General features: G+C 45.2%; 1 protein-coding gene across 2 annotated transcripts; it reads right to left on the bottom strand.

Moving 5' to 3' along the window:
* Positions 1–7,533: 7,533 nt before the first annotated feature.
* LOC123941564 (zinc finger and SCAN domain-containing protein 31-like) lies at positions 7,534–13,433 on the bottom strand. 2 transcript variants are annotated; one of them, XM_046004868.1, is made up of 4 exons: positions 13,297–13,433; positions 11,326–11,774; positions 11,068–11,197; positions 7,534–9,208 (listed from the first exon to the last, which is right to left on the bottom strand). In XM_046004868.1, the coding sequence occupies exons 2-4, from the start codon at positions 11,716–11,718 to the stop codon at positions 8,271–8,273; spliced, it is 1,461 nt and encodes a 486-aa protein (XP_045860824.1). In that variant the 5' UTR covers positions 11,719–11,774; positions 13,297–13,433; the 3' UTR covers positions 7,534–8,270. The 2 variants fall into 2 exon arrangements, with proteins under 2 accessions (XP_045860824.1, XP_045860823.1); XM_046004867.1 differs by having other exon boundaries at positions 13,328–13,432.
* Between the last annotated feature and the right edge of the window lie 7,919 nt (positions 13,434–21,352).

Raw genomic sequence — 21,352 nt, 5'->3', positions numbered from 1 at the left:
ATAAATTACTGTAAACATAAATCTTTCTCATGCGTAAGGGTATTTACATAGTATATATTCCTAGAAATAGAATTACTAGAGTACAGACATTTGTACTTTTGTTAGTGCTGTATTACCAATCATAACCCCCAAGAGAGATGTTCTGTTTACCTATACTTGTCAACACAATGATAGATATTTTGATGTTCGCCAATCTGATGGGTTAGAAATGCTTATTTTTTTTCTCCTCCTTTCCCTTTCTTACATAAATATTAATTATTCACCTGCTACACCAGGCACTGTTCTGAAAGCTGGAACTACAGGTTAAAGGAAAATAATACTTTTGACTTAATGGGAATTTGTAATTTAGTGTGTGTGCTTCTGTGTATGAGGTAGGTAGGCAGGCAATAAACAAGAAAAATATACAGTATATTAGATGGTGCATGTTAGTGCCAAGGAGAAAATAAAGGAAACACGAAGTTTGGAGCAAGAATGAAGTAAGCAATTTTAAGCAGGGTGGTCATGAAAGACCGCACTAGTATACTTACATTAAAGCAAGGACAGAGGGAGATGAGTGAGTGTATCATCAGGGGTAAAGCTGTTTCAGGAAGAGGGATAGCAAATGCACAGCCTGGAGTGGAATGTGTTTGAAATATTCTAGGCATCGGAAGGAGGCTTGTGTGTCTGGAACTAAGGCAACAAAAGGGTGTTGGGAGTAGACAGAGGGAACAATATGAGGGTTTCGGGTGAGTTCAAGGATACATACGTTTTTTTTACTCCAAGATGGGAAGTCATTCAGAATTTCTGAGCAGGAGAGTAACATGTTCAGATATAGGTATTGAAACAGTTTTCTGGCTGCTGTGTTAGAAATAAACTTGTAAGTGAAGGGGGTTGGACAAAGACAGAAGCAGGGAGATAGGCTGGAAAGCTACTGCTACCTTGGAGTGGGGAGGGATATAAGCATGACATAAAACCCTAAAGACATATAACTGAAAACCCACAAAGGAAAAGATAAATGGAACTGATGATGTAAAAAGTTGGAATATTAAATGAAGAAAATAAAAACTAAAGTATAAGCTCAGAGTAAAATATGTCACCATCTAAAAGACACAGGACTGATTTTCGTAATACACAAAGGCCTCTTACAAAAAATAAGAAAAGTACCACGAAGCCAATAGAAAAATTGGCAAACAACTTAGGTAAGCATTTATAGAACATAAATAGACAACATGAACAGGTGCTCAAGTTCAGTAATAAATTAAAACAATAACAATTTTTAAAAAATTGTTCAGATTACTAAAGATAAAAAGACTGGTCATATTTAGTATTGGAAAGTGTGCGAAAAGTACAGGCATTTTTGGGTTGTATATTTTCTGAAGGCAAGACTTTAAAATTAGTATGTCCATACCTCTTGATCCAACAATTTAGCTTCTTGGAATTATTTATATAGAAATACTTATACAAGGGGTGCCTGGGTGGGTCAGTCGTTTGAGCCACTGACTCTTGGTTTCCACTCAGGTCATGATCTCATGGTCATGAGATCAAGCCCCACTTGGGGCTTCACACTCAGCAGGGAATTTGTTTGAGATTCTCTGTCTTTCTACCTCTCCTCCAGCTCTCAAGCTCTAAAATAAGTAAATAAATCTTTTAAAAAATACACAAATGTTAAAACATATACAAAGAAACATTGTTTATTTAAATTGGGAAACCCAAATGTCCACATTTGGGAACTTAGGTTTTTTTGGTATCCCCAACGTTTTTAAAAACTAAAAGATGCCAAAGGTACATTGAATTTAAAAAGTTATATTGGGGTGCCTGGGTGGCTCAGTCATTAAGCATCTGACTTCGGCTCAGGTCAGGTCATAATCCCAGGGTCCTCGATCGAGCCCTGCATTGGGCTCGCTCTGCGGGAAGCCTCGTTTTCCCTCTCCCACTCCCCCTGCTTGTGTTCTCTCTCGTTGTGTCTCTCTCTCTGTCAAATAAATAAATAAAATCTTAAAAAAAAGGTAAGTTATAAAACAGTATATGGGGGGACGGGCGCCTGCGTGGCTCAGTTGGTTAAGCATCTGCCTTCAGTTCAGGTCATGATCCCAGGGTCCTGGAATCGAGTACCGCATCAGCTCGCTTCTCCCTCTCCCTCTGCCTGCCTTTCTGCCTACTTGTGCTCTCTCTCTCTCTCTGCCAAATAAATAAATAAATAAAATCTTTAAAAACAAAACAGTATATGATTGTTTTTATAGAATAATTATCTTAAATGTGTTCTTAATTAGGGTAAACTTACAGAGAACTTCATTTTATATATTTCTGTGAAAGTAAACTTTTTTTTTTTTTTAAGATTTTAAGTAATCTCTCTGCACGCAATGTGGGGCTCAAATGTACAACCCCGAGATCAAGAGTCACATGCTCTATGGACTGAACCAGCCAGGTGCCCCTCTAAAATTTAACTTTTTACAAAAATTTGTTACTGGTATAAACAGGAAAGACACTTGTTTTAAAACCTCATTTATTCTTCACAACCCACAAACAATTTCCCTGTTTGGGAAATGTCATCAATATCCCTTTCTCTCTGAAATTCTTTGCCTGACAGGTCATCTTGTAAAAGGATATAACTACTTTCAGATGAAAATCAGATTCAACTTCACTATGCTTTGTAGGGTAAATATAAGTGATCAAATAAACTTGGGTGGGGCGTGCCTGGGTGGCTCAGTCGGTTAAGTGTCCAACTCTTGATTTCTGCTCAGGTTATGATCTCAGGGTCCCGAGATCAAGCCCCTCATCAGGCTCCGTGCTCAGCGGGGAGACTGCTTCTCTCTCTCTCTCTTCCTCTGCCCCTCCCCCAGCTCACATGTTCTTTAAAATAAATAAATAAACCTTAAAAAATTAAAAAATAAACCTGGAAGGGTCATTTAGGAAATGCAGAAATGAGTAACTTCCAAGTAAACCAGCTTTACAGAACTGTCCTCTCTGGGAGAGAAATTTTATTTTATTTTATTTTTTTATTCATTTTTAAAAAAATATTATTTATTTATTTGACAGACAGAGATCACAAGTAGGCAGAGAGGTAGGCAGAGAGAGAGGAGGAAGCAGGCTCCTGCTGAGCAGACAGCCCAGTGTGGGGCTTGATCCAGGGGTCCGGGATCAAGCCTCGAGCTGAAGGCAGAGGCTTTAACCTACTGAGCCACCCAGGCGCCCCTGGGAGAGAAATTTTTAAACAGCATAACTTCTGCTCTTATTTCCATTAGAAATACATGATGGAAAGCCAGCCCTTTCCCTTGACTGTGGCATAACACGTCTTCATTGCCGGCTGAGCAAGTGAAAAATGCAGACACGCTCAACTGTTCCCTGCTGCCCCCTTCAGTGCAGTGAACTTACCGGCATGCTTCTCCCTCCTTACCTAATGTCTTGTATCAAAGTCTCTCGCCAGTTTCCAAAAACACACACCCTGCTCCAAGTCCTGAACTTCTTAAGGAATCCAGAATATTTTTCAGGGAGCTGCGGAAACGTGAGTGGTTGTGCATCCGTCAGAATGAGGCTTCTTGGTAAAACCCTGGCTCTGGTCCTTGACTTGGTGACATCCTTCCTCTATCTGGATAGAGCCTCTCTGCCTTCACGATTGAGGCATAAGCAGGCAGCCTGGCGTATGACAACCAGGGCCCTCTTCTTCTATGTTTAGATCATCCAAAGCTACCAAAAACAAACAAAAAACCACCCCACAAATAACATTGTTAAAAATAACAGTGTTCGATGGATGTATATTCTCACTTGCTTTAATTATTTAAAAAAAAAAAAAAAGAAGGGTACCTGGGTGGCTTGGTTGGTTAAGCATCTGCCTTTGGCCCAGGTCATGATCCCAGAGTCCTGGGATCAAGCCCCATGTCTGGCTCCCTGCTCAGCAGGGGTCTGCTTCTCCCTTTCTCTCTCCCTCTGCCTTTCCCCCTGCTTGTGCTCTAATAAATAAGTAAAATCTTAAAAAATAAAACTTAAAAAGAGAAAAACGAATGAACTAAGCACTCAAGAAATTAGAAAAAGGATGAGAAGGAAATCCCCAAGGGAAAGGTTAGTAAAGAAATAGGGATAAAAGAACAAGCAAATGAATGAGAATACAGAAAAGGTGACATTAAATAAGAGATCCAAGAATGAAACATTTATAAACAAGCCTGTTAAAAACAAGCCTATTAAGCAAGCCTATTAAAAATCACAAACCTGTAAGAACCGTGGTGGTAGCCGGAGTCATGGCAAGGCAGGCATTTAGCAAGTTTCTTTCCCTCTTTGATGGAGTTTTAGTTGAAAGGAGTGCAGCTGAAACTGTACCAAGGGAGGTATTATGCTTCCGGAAAAATCTCAAGGAAAAGTGTTGCAAGCAACAGTAGTAGCTGTTGGATCGGGCTCTAAAGGAAAGGGTAGAGAGATTCAACCAGTTAGTGTGAAAGTTGGAGATAAAATTCTTCTCCCAGAATATGGAGGCACCAAAGCAGTTCTAGATGACAAGGATTATTTCTTATTTTGAGATTGTGACATCGGAAAGTATGTGGATGGACTGGAATCGTTGTTAAAATGGCATGAAGTGAAGCTGCCCATTCCAGTGAAGTGAAATCTTTCATCATGTAAATAATTTTCATGTCTCTCTTTTATAAAAGACTAATGGTATTCAAGCTAAAAAAACCAAAAAAGGAAATATAAAAAAACCCCAACAAACCTACAGTAAATTCAATTGAAAAAAAAAAACATTTAAAAATTGTAAATGACAAATAGCAGATGAAGACGTCTCTTACCAAAATTTAAAAAAAATCTCAATGAAATTGGTGGGGGAAAGAAACTTTAATTCCAAAATTCATTCAAGAAGTAACAAAATCTATGGGGCACCTGGCTGGCTCAGTTGGTGGAGAGTCCAGTTCTCGATCTTGGGGCTGTGAGTTCAAGCCCCACGTTGGGTGTAGAGACTACTTAAAAATAAAATATTTTGTAAAAAGGCAGAAAACATAAAATAAACCAGTCCTAAAGGAAATAATTGAAAAGGCTACCAAAGAATCATCTCCAGAAAGGTTCAAGTAATTCTGTAGTATTTTAATTTTTAAAAAGTATTTATTCATGTATATGATGAATTCTAACTTTTTGGAATATACAGATAAATAGAAAGAAAAGGTGAGAATCACTCCCTCTTCATTACCTAAATACACTGTTGACATTTTATTACTTCCAACTTTCACTATTTTAAATCTGTTTTACATAGTTATTATATTCTAAAAATACTTTTATAGGCTGTTTAATATTTAAATGTATTAAAAACTTCTCATTTTGTTATAAGCCTTTCATAAGAATGAGTTACATCGACACATTGTTCAAGATAATAAATAGTACCCTACAAATGAGTTGGAACGTTTACGTGAGAGGCAACATGCTTGATGCTGGACACAAGTGGTGTTCAACAAATGGCAGCCACGATTGTCAGAGTTTGCAAAGGACTTCCCTTTCGCTACATCATTTAATTAATTTATAATGGGTATTTCTATCTCACAACACACTTTCCTCTTTAGGAGGAATGAGTAAATCACATGCTTCCCAAAGAGGCCAAGCATGAACTCTTTTTTATTTATTTAAATTAATTAATTAATTTTTAAAGATTTTATTTATTTGACATAGAGAGAGTGAGTCAGAGAGAGATCACAAGTAGGCAGAGTGGGAGAGGGGGAAGCAGGTTCCCCGCTGAGCAGAGAGCCCGATGTGGGGCTCGATCCCAGGACCCTGAGATCATGACCTGAGCCGAAGGCAGAGGCTTAATCCACTGAGCCACCCAGGCGCCCCAAGCATGAATTCTTTAAAAAAAATTTTTTTTTAATTTAGAGAAGGGGAGAGAGAGAATGCGCACATGGGTCAGCCAGGGGGTTGGGGTTGGGGGCAGAGGGAGCGAGTGTTAAGCTGGCTCCACGCTTAGCACCTGACTCGGGGCTTGGCTCGATTTCATGACTTGAAATGATACCAGCCTGATATTTCATGGTATTATGGCTGATATCACAACCTGAACCAAAATCAAGTCGGAAACTTGACCGACTACGCCACCCAGGGGTCCCACCAGAAATGTATTCTTGCTCCTGGGAGAGAATCTTCCTGCTTGGCTGGTTTTGTTAAGAAGGCCAGAGTCCCGACTGAGCAGTATAGAACATATATATGTTCAATAGAAAAAGAGAGGTGTCCTGTGTCCCAACACTCAGAAACCCATGCAGTGGCAGGGCCCTGAGTGATACAAAGAAACAGCAGTGAACTCAGATTTGGTGAGGGTCTTTCATGTTAGGCATCTGGCCCACATGGCATAGAACTGAGGGTCGGTTAAATCTCAGTGTTCCTACCTTCAGCCTCTCAACCTCCCGCTCCCTCCTTCCTTTTTTTTTTTTTCTCCTTCCTCCCTTTCTTCCTTAAAATATTTTATTTGCTTTATTAGCGTGAGAGAAAGCAAGAGCAAGAGAGAGAGCACAGAGGGAGAGGGAGAAGCAGATTCCCCACTGAGCAGAGAGCCCAGTGTGGGGCCTAATCCCAGGACCCCGATCCGAACCTGGGCTTAACTCACTGGGCCGCCCAGGTGGCCCTCCACCTCACATTTCTTTAAATCGTGCTTTCTTGCTTAATGTTTTCACTACCTTTGCTTTGGCTTCCTGTTTGTAATTTGGTTTCCTGGCATCTCTGGCCTTTCTCCTTCCCTCCATTTATCCCAGACCCTCCTGTATTCGTAGCCTTTTCTTCTCACCTCTCCCCAGTCTCCCATTTGGGCCTCATCCCACAGCCTTCCCTCAGCTGCTCCTGTCACCAAATGCTTCAAATCTCAAAGCTTCTCTTTCTGAGCTGCACCCCCGCTTTCCGCCCCAGGCCTTCTCTCTCTGACACTAGCGTCCAACCCCGTCATGGATGTTGTGTCTTCATTTCACCCAAAGAACTAGTCTCCACGGGTTTGGCTTGAAGCTATTATAGCGGACTTTCCATAATTACCTATACATTCCGTCTAAGGAGAAATTTAAAGTGGATTTCCTCTACCTTCAGGTGCGCAAGTGCACACTTTTATTTTTTTAATCTAAATCTTCAAGCTGTTCTTAGAAAGCCCTTTCTTCACAGAAAATCTTAGTGGGGGCCGGTGTGTAAAATTAAGGTGTAACTCTTGGTGGCAAGTTGGCCTGGAACCCACAAACCCCTGAGAAGCCCTTAGGGCAGGGGTGGGCTCACACAGGTAGGGGGAGGGCGGGGCGGGAGACCGCAGGAAGCTGCGTGGCAGTGGACAGGGTCTAAACACACAGGAGTGATAACCTGTCCCAGTCAACTCTTGTAGGAATATGCCCTCTAGTGTTGGCACATCATGCCTTTTTGTAAGAGAATCCGGAAAGTCAGATTTTATGTGAAATTGCCAGATTTTTAAAAAGTTGAAATAATTGGGGCACCTGGGTAGTGCAGTCAGTTGGGTGTCTGACTCTTGATTTTGGCTTAAGTCATGATCTCAGGGTCATGAGGTCAAGCCCTGGGCTCTGCGCTCAGTGCAGAGTCTGCTGGGAATTCTCTCTCCCTCTCTAAATAAATACACTTAAAAAAAAATCTTTAAAAAATTGAAATACTTTTATATATTATTGAAAAAAAAAACATGTGGGAAAAATACACATATTTTTCCCAAATAGAGCCCACTGGGCTGTTTGGCACCGCTGGTGGAAGACGTGAAAGGTCACACTGGAACATGCGTGATCCATCCTCTTGCCCCACTGAACTTTCCCATCTACACGAGTCGTTCCTCCCAGATTACAGAGTGGGTTTTGTGTCCACAATGTTTTCAGTGTAGATAATTGATAAGCTGATGTCTTTTTATCAAGCTGACCTAAAATTCAGGATTTTTAAAATGCAGATGAGATGTTAACTCTAAATTCACACTTCACGCAAGATCATTACTCTAACTCCCAAGAAAATAGGGGGAAGAAGGGAAGGGAGAGGAACAGCAGCTGTCTGCCGTCTGTGACCGCTGCCGTCTCTGCGACTGCTGCCGTCTCTGCGACCGCTGCCGTCTCTACGATCATGGAGTACATATTTTGTGGATCACTGAGGCTTCCTGAGCTGCTGCTTCAGAGAAGGACGTTTGAGATGTGGAAGGGTGTGCTTGTTTGATTAAGTTGTCAGGTGATAACCTGTCTCAGCCTCCAGAAGTCTTTTCTAATGACTGTGCAAAGTGCAGTGGTGATCCCCGAATTCCCCATGCCACTGTCACGGTGGCGTCCTCTGCTGGCTGTGCCTTTCTGGCCTTCTGCAGAATGAGCCCCGACCAACAATCACCAGGGCTTCTCTCCAGCGTGGACTCGCTGATGTACAATGAGGTGTGAGCTCCGTCGGAAAGCTTTCCTGCACACGTCACACTCATAGGGCTTCTCTCCGGTGTGGATTCTTCGGTGTCCCAGAAGATGTGAGCTGTAACTGAAAGCTTTCCCGCACACGTCGCACTCATAAGGCCTCTCTCCGCTGTGGATGCGCAGGTGTCCCACCAGAGCCGAGCTGTGACTGAAGGCCTTCCCACACTTGTCACACTCGTAGGGTTTCTCCCCACTGTGGATTCTCTGGTGATGGAAGAGGCCTGAGCTTTGGCTGAAGCTTTTCCCACACTCACTGCACTGGTACGGCTTCTCTCCGGTATGGACTCTCTGATGCTGAATCAGATGTGAGCTCAGACAGAAAGCCTTCCCACAGTCGCCACACTGGTACGGCTTCTCTCCTGTGTGGGTCCTTTGGTGTCGGACAAGGCCTGAGCTGTAGTGAAAAGCTTTCCCACACTCACTGCATTGGAAAGGTTTTTCTCCTGTGTGGGTCCTCTGATGCTGAACAAGGTGTGAACTGTAATAAAAGGCTTTTCCACACTCATCACATTGATAGGGTTTTAACCGGTTATGTAGTCTCTGATGGTCAATAAGCTGTGAGCTCTGGATGAAAGTTTTGCCACACACATTACATGAATAGGGTCTTTCTCCAGTGTGGATTCTTTTATGTCTAATGAGGCTTGAGTTTTGAGTGAATCTTCTCCCACAGTCATCACACTTATATCTTCTCTCAGCTGAAGTGTTTCTCTGGTATCTTTTTGTCCCTCCTTCATGTTCTTGGGATTCTCCACATTCAGGGGCTTTTCCATTCATTTGGCCAGATGACTTTTCGGGAGACTCCGTATCTAGAGTAAACTGCTTTTGAATCAGTTCTTCTTTCTCAATTCTGATCACATCATCTGAAACAAAAACGATAGATTTCAAGTTACCAGTGAAATATACAGGAAATAAAATTAAACACATGTACTAGAAGCACACAGCTCAACTTTCCCAGCAAAACAGTTTGACAGCATTTGAGGAAGAAAGTGGGAGACGGCAAAGGGAGAGAGGACTGGCAGTGTCTGGACTGGAGGGCACGATCTGAGCAGAGTGGAGACAAGTCGGGGAGGAGTAAATCAACAAAGGAAGAAAAGATCTGGGATGAGAGTAGGTTCCAAGGGAAGGGTAGAGCAGGGCAGAGAGAGATGGAAGAACAGGGCCGTGGGAGGAGCAGAGGAAGCCATGGGGGCCAGTGCTGATGTGGAGCCGAGAAGCAGCTCTATGTAGGTGCTCTGAGGGGTCGGAGCACAGCAAAGTACCCTATTTGCAGATATGCAGAACAAGGAGATCAGAGTCTAAAAACATGGGGCACAAAAGGATGTTATCACGAAGGGACAAACAGAAACCGATTTGGCCCCAAAGACATTTCTACTCTTCTAGCAAAGGAGAATCTAGGAATCTGTCAAACCTGAAGCTACACTCTAACCCTAGGCTTTTAAATGGGGTGGAGCGGGGGGGCTGGCAATGGGAGGAAAGACAAGCATGGGGACAGCTGAAGATCCAGGAGGCAGTTTACATCAGATCCAGCCCAGGCAGAGGCATGGACAACTGCCAAAATGGGTCGGTTAAGGATACTGTGGGAGGAGAGGGGAAAGGAGCCATGGCCGAGCAACAGGAGTGAGCTCTCTGAGAGCTGATGTGAGCTGCCTCTGCGTCTTCAGCTGTCTCTATGCCTGTCTTTCCTCCCATTGCCAGGCCTCCCCCTACCCACTGATTTAAAAGCATATCACTTTTCCCTGCATTACTCCTACATGGCTGCAAATTCCGCCCCTCACTCTGGGTCCTAACATGGGATTACTTCAGGGAGAATATGCCTTGAGCGGGACAATCTCACCTTTTTTCAGAAACTGTTGACCATTGAGGAAGTGACCACATTGCCCATCCCGGAGGAGGGGGGTGTTGGGACCCTGCTCAGGGGCACCTCTGTAGGAGACAGGCAGGGGAATTATGGTAATGTGCTTTCCTTGGGTCAGGACGGATGGGAGTCTGGGTCTGTTAGAAACCCTCCTTTGTGTTCGTGACCATTTGCCCCGGAAGTCTCAATGGTCCAGAGTGTAGCTTCAGGCTTGACAGATTCCCAGACTCCCAGCCTCAACCCATGATCTTGGGGTTGTGAGGCTGATGCCCGTGTTGGGCCCCCCTCAGTGCAGAGTCTGCTTGGGATTCTCTTTCTCCCTCTCTCTCTGCCCTTCCTCCTGTTCATGTGCTCAAGTGTACTCTCCCTAAATAAATACAATCTTCAAAAAAAGAATGAAAAAACATCATCTTTCAGAGCCATTAGCAAATATAAAATGAACAGTAAGATGGGACCCAAAACATCACTGCACATATAATAGGACTAAAATTCCTATCAGCATGAGAAAAAACTTTTGGATTATTATTAAAAAATCATAGCATAGAAACATAATTTCTGACAACGCACCTCTCTCCCCTCTCCGACTCACCTGGCTAATTTCTATTCTACTTTTGAGATTTAGCTCTCATGTTACTTCCTCAAAAAAGGTCTTCTCTGACTGCCTTCTTCTTCTCCCATATATAAGCTGTTATGGTACATTTATTCTGTAAGCTCCATGAAAGCAAGCATCATGTCTGCCTTGTTCACCATACCCAGTGCCTTCCATGGTGCCTGGCACAGAGTAAGTACTCAATATTTATGTGACAACGATGAATGATTCTGAAGTCTCCAGGGGAGCCATATGACCCAAGTGTCAACACTAACCACAATCCTGTTGGTGCTGAGGGTCCTGGATCTCCATGGGCTGAGGCTGGTGATATGTTGCTTCCTTAGCTGGATCCAGAGGTGCAGATGTCCCAGAAAGCAGTTCCTGTGCACAGGTCTGGGTTGAAACCTGAGAACAAGCAGGCTCATCTGGGCATCTGAAGGGCCCACAGTGTACATGATCCCGAGAGCCCAGAAAGGATCGGCCTGGATGCCCACTCCCAACCACTCCCTCATTGAGCACAGGTCCCTTTCTACCTGTTGGTCTGGTTCATCCAATTCCTTCTCCAGATCTTCCAGCATAGCCACGGCCTCCTCCCCGCTCTCCGGGTGATGCTCTTGGACCCAGGCCTGCAGCTCCTCGGGCAGGATGGTCAGGAACTGCTCCAGCACCAGCAGGTCCAACATCTCCTCCTTGCTGTGTATCTCAGGCTTTAACCACTCACAGCAGAACACCCAGAGTTGGCTCAAGGCCTCACGGGGTCCAGGAGTCTCCTTATAGCAGAACTGTCGGAAGCGCTGGCGGAATAACTCCTGGCTGTTTGGGCTGCTGCCCTGTGGGCCAGATCCCTGAACCTTGGCAGGATCTTCTTTTTTGTTTACTTCGAAGAGCTCCTCTTCAGGAGCCCGTGGAAGGAACGCTGCAGCCATTCCAGCTCCAATGGTCAGAGAGGACGAGAACAAGTGTTATCTTTCAGGGCACACTCCTAAGGTTATAGAAACCACAGTTAAAGACAGAAACACACACACATACACACAGGTTGATTAAATACCTGAACTCACTAAGTCTAATGTTTGTGTTTCAGAAGAGCAAGAAAGCTTCACCCAAATTTAAAGAAAATTTTAAAAATGTGCTTAAGTTCATTCAAGCCTTTTTCTAAGTAGAAGGAATGTTTGTCAAGAAAGAGCATTTTTCATAACACCGAGAATATTGTTGGACCCCTGCTTTCCAAAAATAATACCAAAACAATCCACTGATTAGGCTAAGGTGAATTTATTCTTATGAATGCTAGCACTACCTTGACAGAGTGTAAGTAGTATCTCCCAGGGAGGAAGGCAGGGTCAGGATATTTATGAGGTTTTGGGGGTTTAAGGCAGATCTTTTTTTTTTTTTTAAGATTTTATTTATTTATTTGACAGGCAAAGATTACAAGTAGGCAGAAAGGCAGGCAGAGAGAGAGAGGAGAAAGCAGGCTCCCTGCTGAGCAGAGAGCCCGACGTGGGGCTGGATCCCAGGACCCTGGGATCATGACCTGAGCCAAAGACAGAGGCTTTAACCCACTGAGCCACCCAGGCACCCCTTAAGGCAGATCTTTCAAAGCAGAATAAGGATTGGGGAAGGATCATGACACAATAGTTTAGAACTGATGGACACAAGGTGAAGGTTTTCAGCTGAGAGTTTCTGGATCCTATCCACTTAAATTTGGGAGTCTGATTTTGATTCATTCGCATGGATTTTTTGAGGGGTAATTTCTCAAAACAAATATGATTATTTGCAACTTGATGTTCTGGGGCAAGCATTTCCTAGAATAATAATGTCATGTTGATAAAGATAGTGGAATAATGTGCTACGTAGTGTAGACAAATGAACAGCTAAGTCACCTTAACCTAGGTAGGTAGAAGGCTGAGTGGGTGTAGATGGTTTCAGTTTTCCATGTAAGAGCAGACTTAGGCAGGGCCTGTTTAAATGTGCACCACCGCCTCGTCAGCCTGGTGGACTGCCGTGAAGGACAAGGGCTGTGGATTCCGGAAGAACTACGCTTGAATCTTGTCACGTTCTCTTACGAGTCGTGGCTTAGTCTCCCTAAACCTCTATTTTCCCCCTCTGTAAAAATCTTACCTTTTAAAAAATGCATTATTTTGAAATGGTTTTGAATTTAAAGGAAACTTCCCCAAACGGCGCAGTTCCGCAAACTTCACCTCCCTATGCCGTTCACCCAGGTTCCGCAGCATTAACATCTGACCAACCGCAGCGTCGTAGCAAGAGCGGGAAAGTAACTGGTTAACTAAACCCTCCGCGTGGCGTTGCTCTGAGAGTGGCTACGGACAGCATTGGAGCCAGGGCTCCCCACCCCCCACCCCCGCAAGGCCTCCGGACAGGCTGCAGTTCTCGCCGTGACCCCGCCATCTCGGCGCTGGGTTCGGAGCCCTGCCTCGGTCTCCCCGCACCCGCACAGAACCCGGAACCACGCACGGAGGCCCCGCTCGTGCCTTCCCTGCGCCTCGCACCTGCGACCCACGCGGCATCCTTCAAACACACCTTCACCTCCCCGGCCCCAGGGGTCAGGGGACGGGCTTCTGCAGCGGGCTTGCAGAAGGCCCGTTTTAGGAGCCACTGCGAGTGAAGGACACGACTCGCAGCAGGTCACGCCTTCCGAAGGACGAGACAGTACGCGGCTGCGCCAGCCGTGCGCCCTGTCCCCGCGCCGACGAGCGAGCACAGCGGCCGCACTCGGAAGGTCGGGCTGTCGGTCCGCGCGCCGCGGGGGCCGGAGTCCCGGGGAGGCCCGCGCACACGCCGCCGGGGCCGAGCCGGGAGGTGGGCCCCCAGCCGCGGCGCCGCGGTCTCCGGACGCCGGTGTTACCCGGGCCGCCCGGCCGCCGGAGAGGTGCGCCCGCCAATCCCGCCCGGCCTGCGCCGCTTCCGGCCGAGACGAGGCCTCCCAGGGCGCCGGGGGCGGAGAGCCGTCGGCCGGCACGTGGAGGGGACGGCCGGTCGGGACGCGAGGGGCGGGGGCCGCCTGGGTGAAGACGGGGATGGGGCGCCGCGACCCCGCGCTCCCGGGAGCCTGCCTCCCCCGCCGCGACCCCCGCGCTCCAGCCGAGCGCCGTCGCCGTGGACACACCTGCCCGGCGGGCAAGCTGAGGTCCGCCGTGCGTCCGGTCCCCGCCCGGGAACGAGCGAGAGGCCCGGGGACCCGCTGGCGTCCGCACGCCGCGGGCGGGACGCGAGCGACTCTGCTCTGCGGCGGGATGCCTGCCGCGCGGCCACGCTGCAGACCACTGCGTGCAGCGAGAGCGACGTCATTTCTGGGTTTACCGTGTACGCTGAATTCAAGGCAAACTTGCCCGTGACCCTTATACCTGTGTACTGCAGAACTGCGCGCCCAGAGGGTGTAGGAGCCGCTCCGACCAGTGTATGCGCCCAAAGATGGTTCTGGCCTAGGCTTGCAGTGCGGTGCTTCCCAGCTTCTGCTGTGGAGTCGGGCAGACTTTCTACTGGAATCTTGAGTTACCGATTATTAGCGGAACTCATCTGAAGTCATTTCCCCTACAAATTGGAGAGGAGAGTCCTTCATAGACGTGTTCTGATGAATGAGGAAATACCGCATTGCTGTTACAACGATTAGAACTTGATATTTTAATACGGACTACAGTAAAAATCACTTAGTAACTGGATTTCTTATCTTATTTTAGGCAGTGAGCTCCTTGAGGTTATTCTCTTCATTTTTGTATTACTGAGCTACTGTATCTTGTGCAGAGGGGTAATTAATTTGGTCCAGGTTTCAGTTTAACTCCTGGGTGAGTGCTGCAGTGAATGAATTTTAACAGACATTCCAAAAAGTTTAAACAAATTGAAATCCCAGGTAAAGAACAGGATACTGGAAAAGCTGAACAGCTGATGTGCGGGGCTTATACAAGAAGCTTCTACTCTGAAAGTTCTTTAAGATGGTGGGTCAAGTAGGAAGCCGAGAACCACTGATGCACTTTGCTAACTTACCGGACTAGCAGAGAAACTCCCCAAAAGGTAACAAATGCGTAAGACTTCAGTGTTGAGGAGGCACACATAGATGAGCTGTGACAAAGCCGGTCACCCTTGTAAGAAGAGAGATGTATTGGAAAGCTGGTTATGACTGAATTGAAGACTGATGGAAGAACAATGAGGTTGGTGTTGAAGGTCTTGCAGAGTTTGAGATTTAAAAAAAAAAGATTTTATCTGATGAGAGAGAGAGAGAGAAAACAAGAGGGGGAACACAAGCAGAGGGAGTGGGAGAGGAAGCAGCAGGCCTCCAGCTGAGCAGGGAGCCCAAACTGGGGCTTGGTGCCAGGCTGGATCCCAGGACTCTGGGATCATGACCTGAGCCCAAGGCAGATGTTTAATGACTGAGCCACTCAGGCACTCCTAGAGTTTGAGATTTGTGAGAATGAGCACCTGCCATGGTGGGAAAGGAGCTCAGGTTAGAGAAGGAAAGGCAGTATATCTCTGGCTTTCTCTTCCATTTCCTCTAAATCCTCTGTGCTATGCTGAGCCACTTGCTCCAAGACAGATGTCTTTTAGCTGGATTTGATTGCTTTTCTTTGATTTTGCTTTTTTCCTTTTAAATTCTGCTTTCTTATCTGGTACCCAGGCTGCCTTCATCAAAGGTAGAAGTATTATTTCTGGAATATCAGCATCTGGATGGCAGGGATCTGTCTTATCTTTCTTTGTATTATATGTTGAGTTGTTTTAAATGCTTAGTAAATGTTTTTAGTTGCTTGGTTGGTATTAAAGCCTGAAAAATTTAAGGACATTGTGGAGGGAAAATCTCTATAGCTTTACAAAAGCATTACCCAAGCCTAAGATTTTATTTTGCAGTGTTATAATGTGTCTTGTCTGTAAGGGGTATATGTGACAATTGTATCAGGGAAATGTTAAATGTTAAATTTTCCCTGGCTTAGGAATTCTCCCAGAACACTCAGAGGAATCTTCCTGAAGCACAGCTCTACTCAAGATGAGAATGACTGGGAGTTGAAGACTTTAGCAAACTTGATCCCTAACATACAGTCTCCAAAAGCCAAATAACCTCTATTAGTAAAAGAAGGGGGCCAGACTGGGTGCAAGGATCCTGGCACCAGAACTTTTGCCAGTGTGTTAGGTAGCAATGTTAGCAAGAAACGAATGTCTGGGCCCTAAAAGATGTTTTTATCTCTGAGCTAACTCTAGGAACGTTGCTATTAGTGGCTGAGGTCCAAGAGACACATTAAGGAGCAGATTATAAAGGTGCTAGAGCAGTTCTTGACCATCCTGTCCAAAGTCATATAGGCCTGTGTGCATGAGAAACATCCACAATATGGAGGAAGTGAGCGTGCTAGGAAGCTTTAGGCAAAGAACTTAATAATCTAGGATGCTGGGTAAGAAGAGTTACAATCTGGGTAGGACAGTTGAGGATGGTGGGAGGGGACATGGATGCAAAACTGGAATGAGCAGATCATTACTGAGCTAAAATCTTCCCTGTGGTTCCAAATCTGTCTCTTACTCCTTCCTATCTGCCTTCCTATGTCTAAGGCTAGATGAGCTTCTGGTTCCTAGGTCTCCTGTTCTATGTCCCTTGATTATACTACTTATGATTTATGACTTCTATTTCTAATTCCTAGTGTGGTTCCCTCATAAGCTCAAATGTATGTTTTTCTCCAGGTTCCAGCTTGTTGTCTTTGACAGGTAATGTTTTTAAAGAGAATAGTGAGCCATAGGTCTTGGAGTTTCCAACTCTGGCTTATGGAAATATAGCTTTACTGTCAATCTTAGAGATTCAGTCCCCTACAGAAGGGGTTAAGAAGCATAATTTACCTTGAATTCACCTTTGGTCAGACCATCTTTCTAGAATACTTCTTCTGACACCCATTTTGTATTTGTCAAAGGTGTAGTGAGGAATTTAAAACCGGATACTTTTACCCTGGTCTGGGGAGGCCAGTGAAGTTTTCTGGGGAGTCACTGAGCTTTATTAAATGAACAGTGGGCCTTAGAATAGACAGGGAAGGAGAATCATATGGGGAGGAAGAATTTAGAAAATTGAGTGGCCTATTTATGTCCTCCATAAAATTCACTAAAATGTAACAAACATTTAAATCACAAGTCATCAGCCTTAATGAGAGCTACTGAAACAGCAGATAACAGTGAAAACTTGTTAAAATGTGGAAACTGGACTCTCTTCACTGACTTAACTTTTAGCACTCCAGCTTTCAGGTGTTTGTGAATCAACAAATGAGAAACAGAGACATGGATCCTTGGAATGTTGAAGGATGACTTGAAATGTTGAGGATCTTCTGTATTTAGTAAATTCCCAAATCACTGTAGATCTGTCTTCACCCTCAGTAAAAACTGTCCATGGCTTGTTTCAGGATCAGGTTCAGTACTGAATCAGTACTGGTTTCTATTTGACTACTTATTCTTTTTTCAGATTTCTATTGGATCATTTTATTATCAATGGCCATTGTCCCCACTTTCTCCATTCTACTGTCTTTCCCTCCTCAGTCCCTCACATAATGTTGCATTAACCTATGGTGACGGATTTACTCTAACACTTCATAGCTCTTGCTAATTCACTACTTTTTCTGTTCATTCAGCCTTCAATTCTACATTTGCTTTGATTCTCCTTTTGATTCTTATCATTCTTTTCTCATCCTTATAGCGATTGATTTAGTAAAGAGGAAATAGGATTTGGAATCAGAGTATCTGGAGTATGTGCTTTACCAGACATCTTAGGGACAATGTACCAGCAGAGAAATTTCTTTATTCTGTCTCTAAAGCTTTCTAGTGTGGTCATTTTCTCTTCATATTTATTGCTATGTAACAAATTACCCCCAAATGGGCCATCTTAAACATACTTATGGTTTCTGTGGGTCAGGAATATGAAGTGACTTCGTAGAATGTTCTGGTTCCGGGTTTCTCAAGAGGTAGTAGTCAAGATGTTGGCTGGGCTGTAGTCATCTGAAGAAAGCTGAGGATTGGCTTTCAAGTTGCTTCCCTCACATGACTCTTGGCAGCATGCCTCAGTGTCCTCACAGTATGGCAGCTGGTTTCTCCCAAAACGAGTAATCCAAAAGACCAAGGATGCTGCAGTGCTTTCTGTGACCTAGTTTCTGCCACCACTCCCACCATATTCTGATTTTTACAAGTATATCGCTAGGTCCAGCCAAGACTCAAGGGGAAGGAAATTAGGCTCCATCTTTTGCATGGAGTTGTGTCATGGTTATATTTTAAATCATCACAGGCAAGTTACTTAACCTCTGTGAGCTTCTGTTTCTTCACCTCTGAACAGGGGACAAACATAGTATCTATCCTACGGGAATGAGTTGTGACGTTAAATGGAGATATCTTTTGAAAGTGTTTTATATACATTATAACTCTCTAATGCTCTCATAATTTTCAGTGTAATCACTGCCAAAGATCTACTGTTCTCATCTGTGTCCTGGATTTCTACTGTGTTAGCATTCTCTCTCTTGAATAGACCCTGTTAAACTGTGCTTGATTTAGGCGGACCTATAGGATGTATTCCGGGACATGCTTAAATTATCCTTTGCTCTTTCCCTTAGGTGTCTGTCTCAGATGATAAGTTGTATCTGTGCAGTCTGTATATTTTGGTGACAAAAGTAGTACCAGTAAAAAGTCTGCTCTAAAGAAGCAAATATTTAGAGAAATACACATAGGCAGTATTAGCTACATAATCTTCAGGACTAGTGTAAAATGAAAATGTGGGGCCCTTTGTTCAAAAAGGAAGAAAAACATATTATTAAAGGTAGTAAAATATAAAACCTATTTATCCCCTACCATGCGCTTTCTCATGACTCAGCATGGCATTTTTATTATTTAATGTCATTTAAAGTAAACAAAAATTAAAATTTTAATTATGAATTTTGCTGTTCACTTATGTTGTACAATACCAGTTTTAAATGCAAATATAAAAGCATTAGGAATCACCAAATTATACACAATTCATATTTTGTAGTTCCTATGTGCATCTGTATTTCAGGTCAGTGGAAACACCGTGAAGGGCAACTTCTTGACAGGCACACATTCTATCCACTCCGTCCTTAGCTGCTGAGGAGTACGGAGAAAGAAAAAGAAGGTGGCAGTGTGGCAGTGTTGCTCTCTTCCCTTTTGCTTCTGCCATCATTTCCAGGAAGTGGCTGCCCAGCACACGGAAGCAACATAGTAAGAACATGGTGGGTTTCTTGTTCCTGCTTCTCAGACCCTGCCATCTGCCAGTTTTTGAGTTACGAGCCAAGTTCTGGTTCCAGCAAGCAAGTATGTTCTCACCTGGCTGTCAGCACCCCAGCTTACTCACGTGTAGCTATAACATGCCTTGTACCGGTAAGGGCAGGAAATTTTCTCTTCGTCCCTTCTAGGTTTTTTGGCTGTTCTAATAACTAAACTGACCTAAGATTAACAAGAGAAAAGCAAATTTAATTATGTACATATAGGAATCCCAAAGATATGACTAGTCATCTTGAAACCCTCTGAATGCGGGGCACCTGGGTGGCTTGGTCAGTTGTGTCTCACTCTTGCTCCATTCCCCCAAATAAAAAAATCTTAAAAAAAAAAAAAAGAAAAGAAAAGAAAAGAAAAGAAAAGAAAAGCATGGGGGCGCCTGGGTGGCTCAGTGGGTTAAAGCCTCTGCCTTCGGCTCAGGTCATGATCTCAGGGTCCTGGGATCCAGCCCCGCATCGGGCTCTCTGCTCCGCGGGGAGCCTGCTTCCTTCTCTCTCTCTGCCTGCCTCTCTGCCTACTTGTGATTTCTCTCTGTCAAATAAATAAAATATTAAAAAAAAAAAAAAAAAGAAAAGCAAAAACCCTTCACTGAAAGATTAATTCTAAAGGGAAACGAGAATCCTGGTGAATTTTGTCATGGGTGACGGGAAGCACAAACTAAAAGTTCTAATACGGAAAGAATGCGAGGCCCGACTACAAATGGAATGAAACGAAAGTTACCGGAGTAAACATGCTGGTGTTTTGCAGCACAAGCACATCTACAGGTAAGACTTCTGATCCGGACCTGAAAACGGGCACCCTGTGCGCCGAGGTTCCCCCACCTGAAGAGGCGGGTCTGAGGGTCCCGTCTCCCCGGGAGCCCGAGCCTCGCACAGCCGGCGCGGGAGGGGAGAGTACAAGCGAACCGGCGCGGGAGGGCGGATCGGGATCGCTCCCTCCGGGGCCCGTCAGGGCGGTCCGTAGCCGCCGCCTTCAGCTCGGAGTTGTTCCTAAACCTCACCAGCAGCCCCAGAGAAGTGAGAGACGGGCGCTGTGCACGTCACCGTTGGCCGCGGTCCCCGCCTCAGGCCACGAAGCGCCCCTCACCGCCGCCTCACACCCCTGTCCCTAGCTGTGTAGCCACCACCGGGGAAGCTGGCCGCTTCCGGCTTCTCCGGGAGAAGGGTCTGTGATAACCTCCGCACGAGGGGCGGCCACCCGGGGCACAGCGCCACTTCCGGCCTCTCGGGGAGACGCTCCTCTCGGTGGTGGCCTCTGAGGGGAGGTGCTGCAGTTTTGAGTTGCTCGTAGTCGTTCACCTTCTGAAAGGCTAACGACGTGCGAACCACGTCCCCCGTTTTACTTAAAGTTCCGGCGTTGCGTCACGTGGTGCTACTGTTAGGGACATAATCCAGGTTAACGGTTAGGCACGAGGCCCGGATCGGCGCGCGTTCGGTCGCTGGTTGCAGCATTTGCCGTCCCTGTATTTCGAGCAGGAGTCACAGCCCGGGTTTCGCGCAGGACGGGGCGTAGAAGCAGCGCTGGGACCGGTCACGGCACAGGAAGCATTTACAGTACGTGTGAAACAGGCAGCTACGCGTTCAGCGCCGCACCACACACGCGTGGGGTTACTTCCATGCGCTCAGGATATTTTTAGTTCAAGGTAATTGAAAAACAGATGCTAAGACTTTTTTTTTTTTTTTTTAATAAAGCCTATTAGTGAAAGCTTTTGTACATTAGATTAATTCTACACTGGGGGTTGTTGGCTCGTTTTCAGATAAAGACATTATATACACAGTGGGGTATTTAAGCCTTACATAGTCGCTTATATTTTCAAATTAGGGAAAACAGTAGGGCAGTATTTGCCTTTATATCCTGAAATCACTGGTGTTCTTGTCGGATTCATCTCTCCACTCTTCTCTTGGGTACCAACCCTCTCTACACGGTCTTTAATGGAGAGAAGAGCAGCCAGCAGTCATGCAACAGTTCCACGACCCTGACCTTCAATGCCAATTTCCGCAGCGCTGCCCCACAACAGTCAGTAGCCAGAGAACCCTGTTTCCGTCCAGAGAGCTCCCTGGAACTGCAGTCCCTGTCCACTCACCGCAGGGAGGTGCCAAAGACATATGGGGCAGTAAGAACCTAGTTATGGTACTGTCTTCTCCAAATTTGAGGTTGAGGTATAAAATGGCTTAAATGATCTGGGAAATTCAGGAAAGCTCATTTTAAGAAAAAAGATTAAGCTCTACTTTATAAAGCAAGTGCTAAATGTGACCACCTTCCCTTACCTCTAATTCCAACTCCTGACTAATTTACTTCTCTCCTGTCTTGTTTGAA

This window comes from Meles meles, chromosome 5 (genome assembly GCF_922984935.1).
Source record: "Meles meles chromosome 5, mMelMel3.1 paternal haplotype, whole genome shotgun sequence".
In the NCBI taxonomy this organism is placed as follows: domain Eukaryota; kingdom Metazoa; phylum Chordata; class Mammalia; order Carnivora; family Mustelidae; genus Meles; species Meles meles.
The sequence above is the reverse complement of the archived record's forward strand: the minus strand, read 5'-3'. Positions and strand labels throughout refer to the sequence as shown.